The 16217-nt window shown below is 40.9% G+C and overlaps 1 protein-coding gene across 6 annotated transcripts in view; it reads left to right on the top strand.

Moving 5' to 3' along the window:
• The window catches only part of arb2a (ARB2 cotranscriptional regulator A), a 547284-nt gene that overhangs the window by 299195 nt on the left and 231872 nt on the right, over positions 1–16217 (top strand). For all 6 annotated transcript variants that reach the window (XM_063068471.1, XM_063068470.1, XM_063068465.1 and 3 more), the window contains one exon: positions 8209–8325. In XM_063068471.1, the coding sequence (XP_062924541.1) occupies positions 8209–8325 (117 nt within the window). The remainder of the gene's footprint in view (positions 1–8208; positions 8326–16217) is intronic.

Below are 16217 nucleotides of genomic sequence, written 5' to 3' on the forward strand. Positions count from 1 at the left end.
ACTGCTAAAAAACGATGCCAGAGAAATAATAACAGGGATAAGAGATGGCGGATAAACTAAATGAGTATTTTGCATCAGTCTTCACTTTGGAAGACACCAGCAATGTGCGTGATGTTGGATGGTGTGAGGGAAGAGAAATGAGTGCAGTTACTATTACAAGGGAGAAGCTGCTTAAAAAGCTGAAAGACTTAAGAGAACATAAGTCAACTGGAGTCAAATGCACACAAAGTCTCTGAAAGAGGTATGGTTTGAGATTGTGGAGGCATTAATAATTATCTTTCAAAAATCATTGGACTCTAGCATGGTGCCAGAGGACTAGAAAATTGCAAATGTCACTCCACTCTTTAAGAAAGGAGGAAGGTAGCAGAAAGGAAATTATGGACAGTTAGCCTGACCTCAGTGGTTAGGAAGATGTTGGAGACAATCAGTAAGGATGAGGTTATTGAGAACTTGGTGACACAGGACAATATAGGACAAAGTCAGCATGGTTTCCTAAGGGAAAATTTTGTCTGATGAACCTGTTGAAATTCTTTGAGGAGATTGCAAGTAGGATAGATAAAGAAGATGCAGTAGATGTTGTATATTTGGACTTTCAAAAGACCTTTGACAAGATACCACACATGAAGCTTCTTTCCAAGTTAAGAGCCCATGGTTTTACAGCAAAGTTACTGGCATGGTTTGAGCACTCGCTGATTAGTAGGAGGTAGTGAGTGGGAATATAAGGATCCTTTTCTGGTTGGCTGCCAGTGACTAGTGGTGTTCTGCAGGGGTCAGTGTTGGGACCGCTTCTTTTTATATTGTATATCAATGAATTAGATGATGGAATAGATGGCTTTCCTGCCATGTTTGCAGATGATACGAAGATTGGTGGAGAAGCAGGTAGTGTTGACGAAACAAGTAGGCTGTAGAAGGACTAAGGCAGATTAGGAGAATGGGCAAGAAAGTGACAAATTAAATAAAATGTTGGAAAATACATGGTCATGCACTTTGGTAGTAGAAATAAATGTGCAAATTATTTTCTAAATGGAGAGAAAGTCTAAAAATCTGAGATGCAAATGGACTTGAGAGTCCTTGTGCAGAACCCCCTGCAGGCAGAGTTAGTGGTGAGGAAGGCAAATGCAATGTTAGCATTAATTTCAAGAGGTCGAGAATACAAGAGCAGGAATGTGATGCTGAGGCTTTATAAGGCACTGGTGAGGCCTCATCTTGGGTATTGTGAACAGTTTTCGGTTCCTTGTCTGAGAAAGGACATGCTGGCATTGGGGAGGGTTCTGAGGATGTTCAGTAATGAAAGGGTTATCATACAAGGAACATTTGATAGCTCTGGGTCTATACTCACTGAAATTTAGAATGATGAGGGGAGATCTCATTGAAACATTTCAAATGTTGAAAGGCATGGACAGAATAGATATGGAAAGGATGGGTCCCATGGTGGGCGAGTCTGGGACAAGAGAGCACAGTCTCAGGATAGAGGGGCATCCATTTAAAACATGCGGAAAAATGTTTTTAGCCAGAGGTAGTGAATTTGTGGAATTTATTACCACAGGCAGCTGTGGAGGCCAGGTTGTTGGGTGCAGGTAAGGCAGAGCTTGATAGGATCTTGATTGGACATGGCATCAAAGGGTACGGGGAGAAGATCAATGAATGGGGTTGAGGAGGGAGAGAAAAGGATGAGCCATAATTGAATGGCGGAGCAGTCTCGATGGGCCAAATGACCGAACTCTGCTCGTATGTGTTATGGTCTTATGATATACCTTGTATCAAAACGACAGGCAGGAAGGCATAGGTGGTGGGGTATCTCTGTTGGTAAGAGATGATTACATCTTTAGAAAGAGGTGACATAGGGTCAGAGAATGTCTACTCTTTGTGGGTGGAATTTAGATTAGATTAGATTATGAGGACACGCAGTCCTCTTTTATTGTCATTTGTAATGCATGCATTAAGGAATGATACAATGTTCCTCCAGTGTGGTATCACAGAAACACAAGACAGACAAAGACTGAAAAACTGACAAAAACCACATAATTATAACATTTAGTTACAACAGTGCAAGCAATACCGTAATTTGATAGAAGAACAGACCATGGGCATGGTAAAAAAAAAGTCTCAAAGTCTCTTGAAAGTCCCAACATCTCACGCAGATGGTAGAAGGAAGAAAACTCTCCCTGCCATGAGCTTCCAGTGCCGCAAACTTGCCGATGCAGCATCCTGGAACCACCCGACCACAGCCGACTCTCAGTCCGTCTGAAAACTTTGAGCCTCCGACCAGCCCTCCAACACCGAGCACCATCTCTGCCGAGCACTTCGACCACAGCCCCGGCCGCCAGCAACAGGCAAAGCTGAGGATTTGGGGCCTTCCCTCTGGAGATTCTCGATCGCACAGTAGCAGTGGCAGCAAACCGGACATTTCAGAAGTTTCTCCAGATGTTCCTCCGTGCTTCTCACATCCATCTCCATCAAATCAGGATTGTGCACGGCCTCTATTTAACAAATACGATATCATTTCACCGGAGAGGCCATGCACGCTGCATTGCGCCGCCATCTTCTCCTCACTCATTACAAAGAAACAGCAAGGGTAAAAAAAAACATTATGGGAATCATATATAGGCCTCCAATTAGTAGCCAAGATGTGGGGCTGTGAATGCATTGGGAGCTGGAGAAATCATGTAATAAGGATGATGTCACAATTGTAATGGTGGAATTGGGAAAATCAGATCGGTGTTGGATAGCAAAAGAGGGAATTTGTTGGATGCCTTTGAGGTGGCTTTTTAGAGCTGCTTGTGCTTGAGCCTACTTGGAGAAAGGCTATCTTAGATTGGGTGTTGTGTAATAATCCAGATTTTATTAGGGAGCTTAAGGTAAAGGAACCCGTAGGAGTTAGTGATCATAATATGACAGAATTCATACTGCATTCTGGGAGGGAGAAGCATAAGTCAGGTATATAGTCATAGTCATAGTCATACTTTATTGATCCCAGGGGGAAATTGGTTTTCATTACAGTTGCACTATAAATAATAAATAGTAATAGAACCATAAATAGTTAAATAGTAATATGTAAATTATGCCAGTAAATTATGAAATAAGTCCAGGACCAGCCTATCGGCACAGGGTGTCTGACCCTCCAAGGGAGGAGTTGTAAAGTTTGATGGCCACAGGCAGGAATGACTTCCTATGATGCTCTGTGCTGCATCTTAGAGGAATGAGTCTCTGGCTGAATGTACTCCTGTGCCCACCCAGTACATTATGTAGTGGATGGGAGACATTGACCAAGATAGCATGCAACTTAGACAGCATCCTCTTTTCAGACACCACCATCAGAGAGTCCAGTTCCATCCCCACAACATCACTGGCCTTACGAATGAGTTTATTGATTCTGTTGGTGTCTGCTACCCTCAGCCTGCTGCCCCAGCACACAACAGCAAACATGATCGCACTGGCCACCACAGACTTGTAGAACATCCTCAGCATCGTCCGGCAGATGTTAAAGGACCTCAGTCTCCTCAGGAAATAGAGACGGCTCTGACCCTTCTTGTAGACAGCCTCAGTGTTCTTTAATCAGTCCAGTTTATTGTCAATATGTATCCCCAGGTATTTGTAATCCTCCACCATGTCCACACTGACCCCTGGATGGAAACAGGTCACCGGTACCTTAGCTCTCCTCAGGTCTACCACCAGCTCCTTAGCCTTTTTCACGTTAAGCTGCAGATAATTCTGCTCACACCATGTGACAAAGTGACAAAGTTTCCTACAGTAGCCCTGTACTCAATCTCATCTCCCGTGCTGATGCATCCAACTATGGCAGAATCATCCGAAAACTTCTGAAGGTGACAAGACTCTGTGCAGTAGTTGAAGTCCGAGGTGTAAATGGTGAAGAGAAAGGGAGACAAGACGGTGCCCTGTGGAGCCCCAGTGCTGCTGATCACTCTGTCGAACACACAGTGTTGCAAGCACACGTACTGTGGTCTGCCAGTCAGGTAATCAAGAATCCAGTATTGTAATGGCATAACGGGAATTACAGAGGAATAAAAACCAAGGAAATTATATAATGTAATAATAAGTCAAAGTCTGCATGTTTTCTGGAAAGAAAAAGTCTTACCGGACTAATCTGTTAAGAGTTTCTGAGGAGTAACAAGCAGGGTGGACAAAGAAGAGGCAGTGAATGTCATTTACTTGGATTTTCAGATGGTATTTGATAAGGTGCCACACATGAGGCTGCATAACAAGATAAAATCCCATGACATTATAGGAAAGATACTGGCATAGACAGAGGAATCGCTGATAGGCAGGAAGCAGCGAATGGGAAGAAAAGGGCTCTTTTCTGGTTGGCTGACAGTGACTAGTGGTGTCCTCTCATTGATTCTACTGTGTTTTTTGTATTTACTGTGAATGTCTGCACGAAAATGAATCTCCGGGTTGTATATGGTGAAATATGTGTACTTTGTAAATGAATTTACTTTGAACTTTGATCTCTGAAATGTTGCTGACACTCAGTAGAATGCTGACCTTTAGTTCAAAGCTTGAGAGCATTGTCTTACCCTGTTGCTGTGCTGTACGAATGGCCCTAGTAGAATAATTGAAGAAGCCTTCGAACTCTAATGGGCAATGAAGATCAATTTCCATTTAGCTTCCAAATGCAGATGTTAAATATATAAAATAAAGCAATGGAAAAATGAGGTTTATTCTGTGTACCATAGATTTTCATAAAATAATATTTACTCTGTCTCCATAAAAAAAGTATTCAGCTACAGGAATTTATATCCTAATGCATTAATTTCTTGTAGCAGTAATAGAAAATAAATATTCAACCATTTATAGTACTTATATCTTTATTTTTATGTTCAAAGTTCAAAGCAAACTTATTATTGAAGTATGTATACGTCACAATCTACAACCTTGAGATTCCATTTCTTGTAGGATTTCACATTAGAACAAAAATACAATAGGATCAATGAAAAACAATGCACAAAGACTAACAACCACTGTGCAGAAGACAACCTGTGCTAACACATATAAACATAAGTAAATAAATACATGCACACATACATAAATAAATAAAGCAAACTGAGAACATGAGTTGTAGAATCCTTGAAAGTGATTCCATAGGTTGTGTTCAGTGAGGAGTTCAGAGTTGAGATGAGTGAAATTATCCACTCTCGTTCAGGAGCCTGATGGTTGAAGGTGATAACTGTTCTTGAACCTGATGGTGTGGGACCTAAAGCTCCTATACCTTCTTCCTGATGGTAGCAATGAGAAGAGAACATGGCCAGGATGATGGGGGTCCTCCATGATGGAGGCTGCTTTCTTGTGGCGGTGCTCCTTGTACGTGTGCTCACTATGTTGGGGGTTGGGGGAGAGATGGACTGTAATGGACTGGGCCATATCCACAAGTCATTAGCAATCAAATTCCAGTAAATGTTTTAGAGTATGGTTTATAAATGTTGAGAATAACAGGTAATTTAGTTTATAACCTAATCGGAGTTTTAGAATACAACAAAGAGAACAGTTTATGACCATCAACCAAAATAGGAGGTTAAATTATAAGGTTGAACTCACAGCAGTATATTCATAACTTTTGTAATACCACAAAATGCTGGAGGAACTCAGCAGGCCAGGCAGCATCAATGGAAATGAATAGTCAGTGTTTCAGGCCGAGACCCTTCATCAGGACTGGAAAAAAGAGATTAGAAGTCAGAGTAAGAAGGTGGAGAGAGGAGAGAAAGAAGTACAAGGTGTTAGGTAATAGGTAAAACCAGGAGAGAGGGAGGTGTGAAGTAAAGAGTTGGGAAGTCATAAAGAGATAAAGGGCTGGAGAAGGAGGAGAAGCACTAGAGGGAAGTGATGGGCAGCTAAGGAGATAAGGTGAGAGAGAGAGAGATGGGTATGGGGAATGTCAAGATGCCATCCCTTTCTCTCAATTCCTCTGTCTCTGCTGCATCTGCTCTCAGGATAAGGCTTTTCATTCCAGAACTGATGAACTGTCCTACTTCTTCAAAGAAAGTGGCTTTCCTTCCTCCACCATCAATGCTGCCCTCACCTGCATCTCTTCCATTTCATGCATATCTGCCCTCACACCATCGTCCTGCCACCCTAACAGGGATACGGTTCCTCTTGTCCTCACCTACCACCTCATCAGCCTCCAGGTCCAGCACAAAATTCTCTGTAACTTCCTCCATCTTCAAGGGGATTCTACCACCAAGCGTATCTTTTCCTCCCCCCAATTTCTGCTTTCCACAGGGATTATTCCCTATGCATCTCCCTTGTCCATTTGTCCATCCCCATTGCTCTACTCCCTGACACTTATCCTTGCAAGCAGAACAAGAGCTACACCTGCCCCTATGCCTGCACCCTCACTACCATTCAGGGCCCCAAACAGCCCTTCTAGGTGAAGCGACACTTCAGCTGTGAGACTGTTGGAGTCATCTACTGTATCCAGTGCACCCGGAGTGCCCTCCTGTATATCAGTTAGACCCAACGTAGATTGGGAGACAGCTTCGCCGAGTTCCTCTGTCCACCAGAAAAAGCGGGATCTCCTGGTGGCCACCCATTTCAATTCTAGTTCCCATTCCCATTCCGACATGTCAGTCCATGGAATCCTCTCATGCCGTGATGAGGCCACACTCAAGTTGATAAATTGATCAGCAGTATATCATGAAGTAAAATAGAAATAAGTTAAAATCTATGGAAGCTCTAATGCTGCTTTGACACAACCAGATACGATGTTACAGAGGCCTTACTATCACCCAGAATTGTTCGAAGTTCGAAGGACATATATGTCTCCATAAACAACCTTGAGATTCATTTTTTTCACGTATTCACAGTAAATACAAGAAACACAATAGAATTAAAAAATTACACCCAACAGGATGGACAAACAACCAATGTGCAAAAGACAACACACTGCAAATACAAAAGAAAATAAATAATAATATTAATAAATAAATAAGCAATAAGTATCGAGAATTTGAGATGAAGAGTCCTTCAAAGGGAGTCCTTAGTTTGTGGGAACAGTTCAGTTATGGGGCAAGGGAACTTGAATGGAATTATCCCCTCTAGTTCAAGAGCCCGATAGCTGATGCTGTTCCTGAACCTGGTGGTGTGAGTCCTGAGGCTCTTGTTCCTCCTTCCTGATGGCAGCAGCAAGAAGAGAGCTTGTCCTGGATGGTGTGGGTCCTTGATGATTGTTAACTATTTTATATTGTTTTGTGAGTTATTTACAATATAACTGTAAATAAAATTGAATTCACTCTTTAAAGAGATTATTTTCAATGTTGCGTAAGTTTTAAATTTTGATTTTAATACCATCCTTCATCTGAAATTTCAGCTTATAACAGCATTCTTAGACAATGCAAGACCATGTTAATTCTGAGGGAAGCATCCCATTAGCTTAATGATAATTTTGTTTTAAAAATTTATTTATTGAGATATAGCATAGAACAGGTCCTTTTGGCTTTTCAAGCCACGCAACATAGCAATACCTCAATTTAACCCTAGCCTCATCACAGGACAATTTACAATGACCAATTAACCTAGTAACTGTTACGCCTTTGTACCGTGAGAGGAAACTGGAGCACCCGGAGAAAATCAATGCATTCCACAGGGAGAACGTGCAAACTCCTTACAGATAATCAATGCCTGAACTTATTTTCGTTCACACATCAACTTCCCTTTCATACACAAAGGATTAATTTACAGTGGCTAATTAAACTATAATCAAATTTTGTAATATAGAAGGACACTGGGACATCCAAAAGAAAGACATGGGATTGATGGGGGAGGAAGGGGAAGCCCATTAATTCTGCACAGACTGATTCAGAATCAGGATCAAAGCTGGGACCCTATAACTGAGAGACAGCACTGCAGCACTGTGCTGTCACCAGGCAACTCACGTGTCTTTAGAAAGAGGGAAAAAACCTGAACCTCTGGAGGAAACCCATGAAGTCACACAGAAAGCATCTACAATACATCAGACACTAACAACAAGCACTTAAAAAGCAATAATTTGATCAGAAATTCACTAGATTGTGAGCATTTTAAGTTGCTATTTTTGGGTATTCAACAGTACTTTGTTCAATTGCTTATCTTTGCATAGTAGGTGTTCTTTCAAACTAAAAGAGGTTTTCCAGGCTGCATAGCTGTTCAACCATTACTGAGGGTGAGAAGTCATTGCTGGTGCACTCAGATTAATTTAAATAACTTTATTTACTCTAGATGATTCAGCGAGAAGCAGAAGTGAAGAGCAAAGTGATTTCGGTGGCATTGACAGATTCTGTCCACAATGTATGGCACCAAGAAGCTGGGAAGTCTGTACTGGATTGGATGCAGGAGGTAAGACGCAACCAACTCCACATGGCAGACTTGAATGAGAAGTTAATGGAGAGGAAACTGTAAAAGAGATGCTGTGGTCAAGAAATCTATTTCTATAATGTAGTATAATCTATTTTCATAAAAGAAGTATTTATGAGACAATTCCATGAACATGATAAATGACCTATGGTGTTGTTGGTAATCAGGGTACCACAGTAGTATCACAGCTAGCGCAATGCTATATCAGTTCGGGGCATTGGAGCTCATTTCCAATCTCATCTGTAAGGAGTCTGTACATTCTCCCCATGGAATGCATAAGTTTCCTCCGGGTGCTCTGGTTTCCTCCCACAATTCAAAGTCGTACCGGTTAGTAGGTTTATTGGTCATTGTAAATTGTCCTGAGATTAGGTGGGTTGCTGGGTGGCGCAGTTCGCTGTGCCGAAAGGACCTACTCTGCACAGTATCTCAATAAAATAAACAAATCATCAATTTCTTCATCTAAGAATTGCTTTTTTGGTAGTCAGCAATTATGGAGTCAAGGTAACTGCAAATCAGCCACAAATGACAGCATAGTCTGTACAAATGTGCAGTGTAGAAATGGAGACAGATTCATTCCCAAAAGATTTGCATTTTAATAGATATAAGTTGCATAATGAAATCATGGATAATTCAAAATATAAATGATAGGCAAATTTAAGGGCATCAATTTAATTTACATCTTAAAGCGTGGGGCAGGTGGTCATGTAGGACATGGTGCCAGATGGGAAAAGAAAGACATGTTTTATGGAATAAGGTTATCTTTACCCAGTATCCAAAGTGCCAGTGAATTATTTCATGGCTGTGATCCAGGGATAAACCTCCCTCTTTGTTACACAAGATGCTTAACTAAAAAAAAAAATCCCATCTCAAGTATTGCACTGGCCATTGGGTGCCCAGCTTTCTTGGATTGACTAGATATGAGTCTGTAGGGACAGCCTCAAGCGGCCCAATGATTCTTTATACATTTGGTGTGTTCTTATTTAAAGAGTGAAAATAGTAATCAAAAAACTACAGATCTTTAGCATTAATCAAAATTAGCAAGGTTGCAAATGCTCAACAGGTTAACTAGCATCTGTGGAGAGAGCAGCACTGTGCTTCAGGTCGACAACCTTTTATCAAATCCGTTAATACTGATCATTTGTTCTGTTCAATCCAGTTCTTACCCATCTCCTTTCCTCATGTCACCCAGAATCTACTGTACCTACCTCCCAGTCTACTGAAAGGCCTGGACAGAGTGGACATGGAAAGCATGTTTCCGATAGTAGGGGTAGTCTCAACCAGAGGACACAGTCTCAGAAGGGAAAGATGTCCCTTTAGAACAGGGATGATGAGGAATTTCTTTAGGTAGAGGGTGGTGAATCTGGAATTTATTGCCAGGGATGGCTGTGGAGGGCAGCTCATTGAGTATATTTAAAGTAGAGGTTAGTAGGTTCTTGATTTGTAAGGGCAAGAAAGGTTACAGGGAGAATGGGATTGACAGGGATTACAGATCAGCCATGATTGAAGGCAATGTAGACTTAGTGGGCTGTATAGTCTAATTCTGCTCCAATGTTTTGTGATCTTATGTCCTTCTGGTGTGTCCATTATATCATTTCACCCATTGAAACAGATTGAGCAATGTCAGGCGAGTCAGTGTTAACATTCATGAGATGTTGTGAGGCAGGTTAAGGGCATTTCCCAGAAGTAGACGTTGGCTCTGATAAAGCTATTCCTTAACTGATACCTCTTGGCATTAGTTATGCTATGAAAGTGGATCTCAGCTTTTTCCTGAGGGTGTAGTATCTTTGAAAGTTGAAAATAAAAGTTTTAACCAGAGAACTTGGAGCAAGATGGAGCTTGGGAAATAGTGTCTGAAGAAACCAAGAAAAGAGAAGAGCTGAACAGAGAGCAGAAGTTACTGAGAGTCAGCAGATTGGTACTCAAAGATAATGAGTTCGATCAATGATAAGTCTGCCATCATTATTTGCAGAGTTGAGATTGGTATTCATTGTGGTGGATCAGTGATAAGGCTACCATCGTTATTTGCAGTGTTAAGAACAGCATCAGCAAAATGGAATGAAAACAGTACTAATGCAGGAGAAATACACACAACATGCTAAAAAAAACTCTACTGGTCAGGCAATATATTTGGAGGGAAATAAAGTCTCGAATCTTGGGGCCAAGACACTTCATCAGGGAACATCGACTATTTATTTCCCTCCATAGATGCTGCCTGATCTGACAAGTTCCTCCAGTATATTGTATGTACTGCTCAAGATTTCCAGCAACTGCAAGATATCTTCTGTTGAAAGGAGGAGTAGCCAGTAAAACAGAGGAGTCAAAGGAGAAAGAAGATGAAAGATTCATCATTGTACATGACCATTGACTTGAAGAAATATATAATATGAAGGGGAAAGGAATAAATATCTGAATGGGAGGAATGTAAAAAGATTTAAGGATTGCTGAAGAGACTTGTGGAGTTAGGGGTTTTTCACTGTATGCTTCCCAAAGAGCGCTGGTCTTCTGGCTATTGGGACTTTATACAGAGCAGTTCCTGGTGAAAAAATAGGAACACGGATGAAATATTAGGGGATCTAACTCTTTAAAAGCAAAGTGTTAACTTTCTTTTTGATTAGATTAAATTTTACATGATTGCAAATTGGATTTTCAGAAAGCCTTTGACAAGGTGCCACACGAGGCTGCTTAACAAGCTATGAACCAATAGTATTAAAGGAAAAATTCTAGCGGGGATAAAGCAGTGGCTGATTGGCAGGAAGCAAAAAGTAGGAATAAAGGGAACCTTTTCTGACTGGTTGCCAGTGACTAGTGGTATTTCCACAGGGGTCTATGTTAGGACAGATTCTTTTTACGTTATATGTCAATGGTTTGAATGATAGAATTGATGGCTTTGTTGCAAAGTTTGCAGATCATATGAAGATAGATGGAGGGGCAGGTAGTTCTGAGGAAATAGAAGACTTCGACAGATTAGAAGAATGGGCAAAGAAGTGGCAGATCAAATACAATGTATGGTTATGCACTTTGGTAGAAGAAATGAAACCATTGATGAAGGTAGAGCAGTAGATGTAGTGTATATGGATTTCAGTAAGGCATTTGATAAGGAACCCCATGCAAGGCTCCTTCAGAAAGTAAGGAGGCATGGGATCCAGGAGACCTTGCTTTGTGGATCCAGAATTGGCTTGCCAACAGAAGGCAAAGGGTAGTTGTAGATGGTTCGTATGTAGATGATGCATGGAGATTGGTGAACAGTGGTTTTCCACAGGGATCTGTTCTGGGACCCCTCCTCTTTGTGATTTTTATAAATGACCTTGATGAAGAAGTAGAAGAGTGGGTTAGTAAATTTGCTGATGACACAAAGGTTGGGGATGTTGTGGATAGTCTGGAGGGTTGTCAGAGGTTACAACGGGACATCATTAGGATGCAGAACTGGTCTCAGAAGTGGCAGATGGATTTTAACCCAGATAAGTGTGAAGTAGTTCATTTTGGTAGGTCCAATTTGAAGACAGAATATAATGGAAATGGTAAGACCCTAGGCAGTGTGGAAGATCTGAGATATCTTGGGATCCATGTCAATAGGGCACTCAAAGCTGCTGTGCAGGTTGACAGTGTTGTTAAGAAAGTGTATGGTCTGTTGGCATTTATCAACCATGGGATTGAGTTCAAGAGCCGTGAGATAATGTTACAGCTACATAAGACCGTGGTCAGACCCCACTTGGAGTACTGTGTTCAGTTCTGGTCACCTCACTAGAGGAAGGATGTGGAAACTATAGAAAGGGTGCAGAGGAGATTTACAAGGATGTTGTTTGGATTAGAGGGAGTACCTTATGAGAATAGGTTGAGTGTACTTGGCCTTTTCTCCTTGGAGTGATGGAGGATGAGAGGTGACCTGATAGAGGTGTCTAAGATGATGAGAAGCATTGATCGTGTGGATAGTCAGGGCTGGAATGGCTAACACGAGGGAGCATTGTCTTAAGGTGCTTGGAAATAAGTACCGAGGGGATATCAGGGGTAAGTTTTTCACACACAGGGAGGTGGGTGCGTGGAATGGGCTGCTGGTGACGGTGGTGGAAACAGATACAATAGGGTCTTTTAAGAGCCTCTTAGATAGGTTCGTAGAGCTTAGAAAAATACAGGGCTATGCACTAGGGAAATTCTAGGCAGTCTCTAGAGTAGGCTTCATGGTTGGCACAACATTGTGGGCCAAAGGGCCTGTGAAGTGCTGTAACTTTCTACGTTCTATGTAAATGGAGAGAAAATACGAAAAACTAAGGTGCAAGGGGACTTGGGAGTCCTTCTGCAGGATTCCCTAAAGGTTAATTTGCAGGTTGAGTCTGTGGTGAGGAAGGCAAATGCAATGTTAGCATTCATTTCAAGAGGACTAGAATATAAAAGCAAGAATGTGATGTTGAGACTTTATAAAGCACTGGTGAAGCTTCACTTGGAGTATTGTGTGTGGTTTTGAGCCCCTTATCTTAAAAAGGATTTGCTGAAACTGGAGAAAGTTCAAAGGAGATTCACAGAAATGATTCCAGGATTGAATAGCTTGTCATATGAAGAGCATTTGATTACACTGGGCCTGTGTTCACTAGAATTCAGAAGAATGAGGGGTGACCTTTCAAATGTGAAAGGCCTTGGTAGAGTGAATGTGGGGAGGATGGTACCTATGGTGGGAGATTCTCAGGCTAGAGGGCACAGCCTCAGAGTAGGAGTGTTCCTTTAGAATGGAGATGAAGAGGGATTTCTTTAGAGAGAGTGATGAATCTGTGGAATTCTTTGCCACAGGTGGCTGTGGAGGCCAAGTCTATGTATATTTAAGGTAAAGGTTGATAGATTCTTGCTTGGTCAGAGCATGAAGAAATACGGAAAGAAGGCAGGAGATTGGGCTGGAAGGAAAATTGGATCAGCCATGATGAAATGGCGGAACCAGATGGCCTTAATTCTGCTCCTATATCTTATGGTCTTACGGTCTTGTTGCATGGTCAGATGCCATGAATGTAAAATGTCATCGGATCAAAAATTCAACAGTGCCTACGAACAAAACTAACTGAGCAGTCTTTCAAACCAAGGTCAGACTATTGCACAACACCAATACAACATCTGATATGAAACCCATTCTTTGTTTGTGCATGCATTTATAAACAAGTGTAGGACTTCCAGGTGTAAGAAATCATCGAAGAAAAGATGTGCTGGTACTGGAGACGGTCCGGAGGGGGTTTACGAGAATGGTTCTGGGAACGAAAGAGTTAACACATGAGGAGTGTTACATGGCTGCTGGACTGTACGCACTGGTGTTTAGAAGAATGGCGAGGTGGAAATTGGGGGGGGGGTGTGGGAGAGGGATCTAATTGAAATCGATTGAAAGCTGAAGGGCCTGGGTAGAGTGGTGGTGAATCTGTGGAATTTATTCCCACCGACAGCTGTGGGGTCAATTCATTAAGTATATTTAAGGCAGAGGTTGATAGTTTCTTGATTAGTCAGGGTGTCAAAGTTTATGGGGAGAAAACAGAAGAATGGGATTGAGAGGGATAATAAATCAGCCATGATGGAATAGTGGAGCAGCTTTGACAGGCCAAATGGCCTAATTCTACTCTTATGTCTTATGCTTTTATGTATGTAGAGAATGAAAGACATAGATGAGAAAAGCATCAGTTAACTGAGGCCATAATTGTGACTCTCTTGAACAGGAGAACAGAAGAACAGAAGCAACCTTTAGCAGAACACATATCTCCCCACAAGCAAGTAGTCCACTGACACCTGATTAATATCAGTGCCAGCGACCCAGGTTCAGTTCCAGACATTTGTCTGTAAGGAGTTCGTATATTCTCCCAATGACCATGTAGGTTTTCTCCCAATGACCATGTAGGTTTTCTCCCAATGACTGTAGGTTTTCTCCTGCTGTTCCGGTTTCCTCCCACAGTCAAAAGATGTTAATTGGTCATTATAAATTGTCCCATGATTAGGCTACAGTTGTTGCGTGGCGTGGCTCAAAAGGCCAGAAGGGCCTACTCCATGCTGTATCTTAATAAATTAATAAAGAACACTAGGATTCAAGATTGTTTAATGTAATTTCCTGTACAAAAGTGTAAGGGAAAACGAAATAATTGTTAGTCTGGATTTGATTCAGCACAAGAATAACACAAGAGTTAAAGAACACAATAATAATTGAAAAACACAATAAATATAAATAAATGAGATAGCTTATACACATAGATTGATTGTATGCCCATAATGTTTCCCTAGGCTGTACATAGGGTGACTGACAGGAAATAGTACAGTAGCGGTGTATTACTGGGCGGAGGTGTTGATCAGTATTACTGCTTGGGGAAAGTCACTGTTTTTGAGTCTGGTCATCCTGGCATGGATGCTACATAGTGAATGGGGTGACAATAAACTAAGAACCCCAAGAAATCAAAATAGAACCAATATCATATCCTGCCAGCTTACTGAAACAGGATATGCAATTCTCCTAAATGTGAAATATCTTATTAATTGTATCAGTAAATCCCTTTCACATTATACGTGATCAATTGCTTTTAATATGTTGTATTCATTTATCCGAGGTGGTGATTGTTAACTGATTAGATCAGTCTGCAACACCACCTACTGGCCAGGGTGTATAAATCCATAATTACAGGGATCTGTTTACATACAGAATTTTCATTCTAAATGCTTGTTTCTGTGTTAAACATCAAGATAAAATGTGCTCCGATATTGCGCTAACAGAAAGTCTCAGCACACACAAGAATTTTAATACTATTTATTCAGGTTTACTTTTATACATATTTTGTTTACTGAATTACAGTAACATCGATTTTTTAATCATTTTTGCGTAAAGGATGAACTTAGTCTTGGCATACATATTGAGAATGCTTTTTGATTACAGCCAAATTGTGTCTTATGCAGAGAAAGAACAGTTGTAAACCTTTGACATATTTCAACAAAGCTAGTGTTTGGACTGTACAGAATTTGTAAGAGAATTTCCACCATGGATTGTATAGTGTGGTTACTTGGAACACTAATTTTACCTCTGGGATCTGATCTCAAATCCATTCCAAAGAAAAGAAATTAAAGTCTATCCCCTCTTATAGCTTTTAAGGTTTCCAAGCAAAATATACTTGAACAGTCTCAATTTAGTTCCCAGTTGATGCAAGTACATGGCATAAGAGAGTGCACATAATTCATATTGGCATCAAGAATACATATTGAATATTCTGCTGGAATTATGAGAAACCAGATCTCTCTCAAGAATGGGAAGCATCCATTAAGGTCTGCAGTGAATTTTATGAACACAATAAACCAAAGAATGTTTTGCTGGCAATATGGCATTGTTTTCATTATCCATCTTTAACTGTTTAAATATGTTAAAGTTGGAAAAATACTTTGATGTGAAATCATATAAAATCTTATTAAACATTTTGTGTTCAGAGAGTAAGGCTAAAGTTCAAAGTTGCTATGATGATTAAGTGCAAGAATTTATATTTTATTAGTTAATAAGTTTGTATAATGTCAGACTGCTGAAAGTCTATTCCAAATTGTATGTAGATTTCAACTAGAATCATAGATCACTGCAGCCCTTCAGCCCATCTTGTCTGTGTCAAACTATTATACTCTCTGGTCCCATAGCCCTCCATGCCCCTCCCATCCATGTAACTTGTTTCAACTGCATATCAACAGTTAATCATAAGACCATAAGACATACGAGAACAATTAGGCCACTCACCCATCGAGTCTGCTCTGCCATTCCATCACGGCTGATTTATTATCCCTCTCGTACCTTCTCATAAAAATGTTCTCTTGTATAGTGGCTCTTTCCATGAGGACATCTTACTCTGCACCTGTGTTGATTCTGGCTCACTGTGCTTCATACTTTTGAAATA

The sequence above is a fragment of the Mobula hypostoma genome, chromosome 16, assembly GCF_963921235.1.
Source record: "Mobula hypostoma chromosome 16, sMobHyp1.1, whole genome shotgun sequence".
Classification (NCBI taxonomy): Eukaryota; Metazoa; Chordata; class Chondrichthyes; order Myliobatiformes; family Myliobatidae; genus Mobula; species Mobula hypostoma.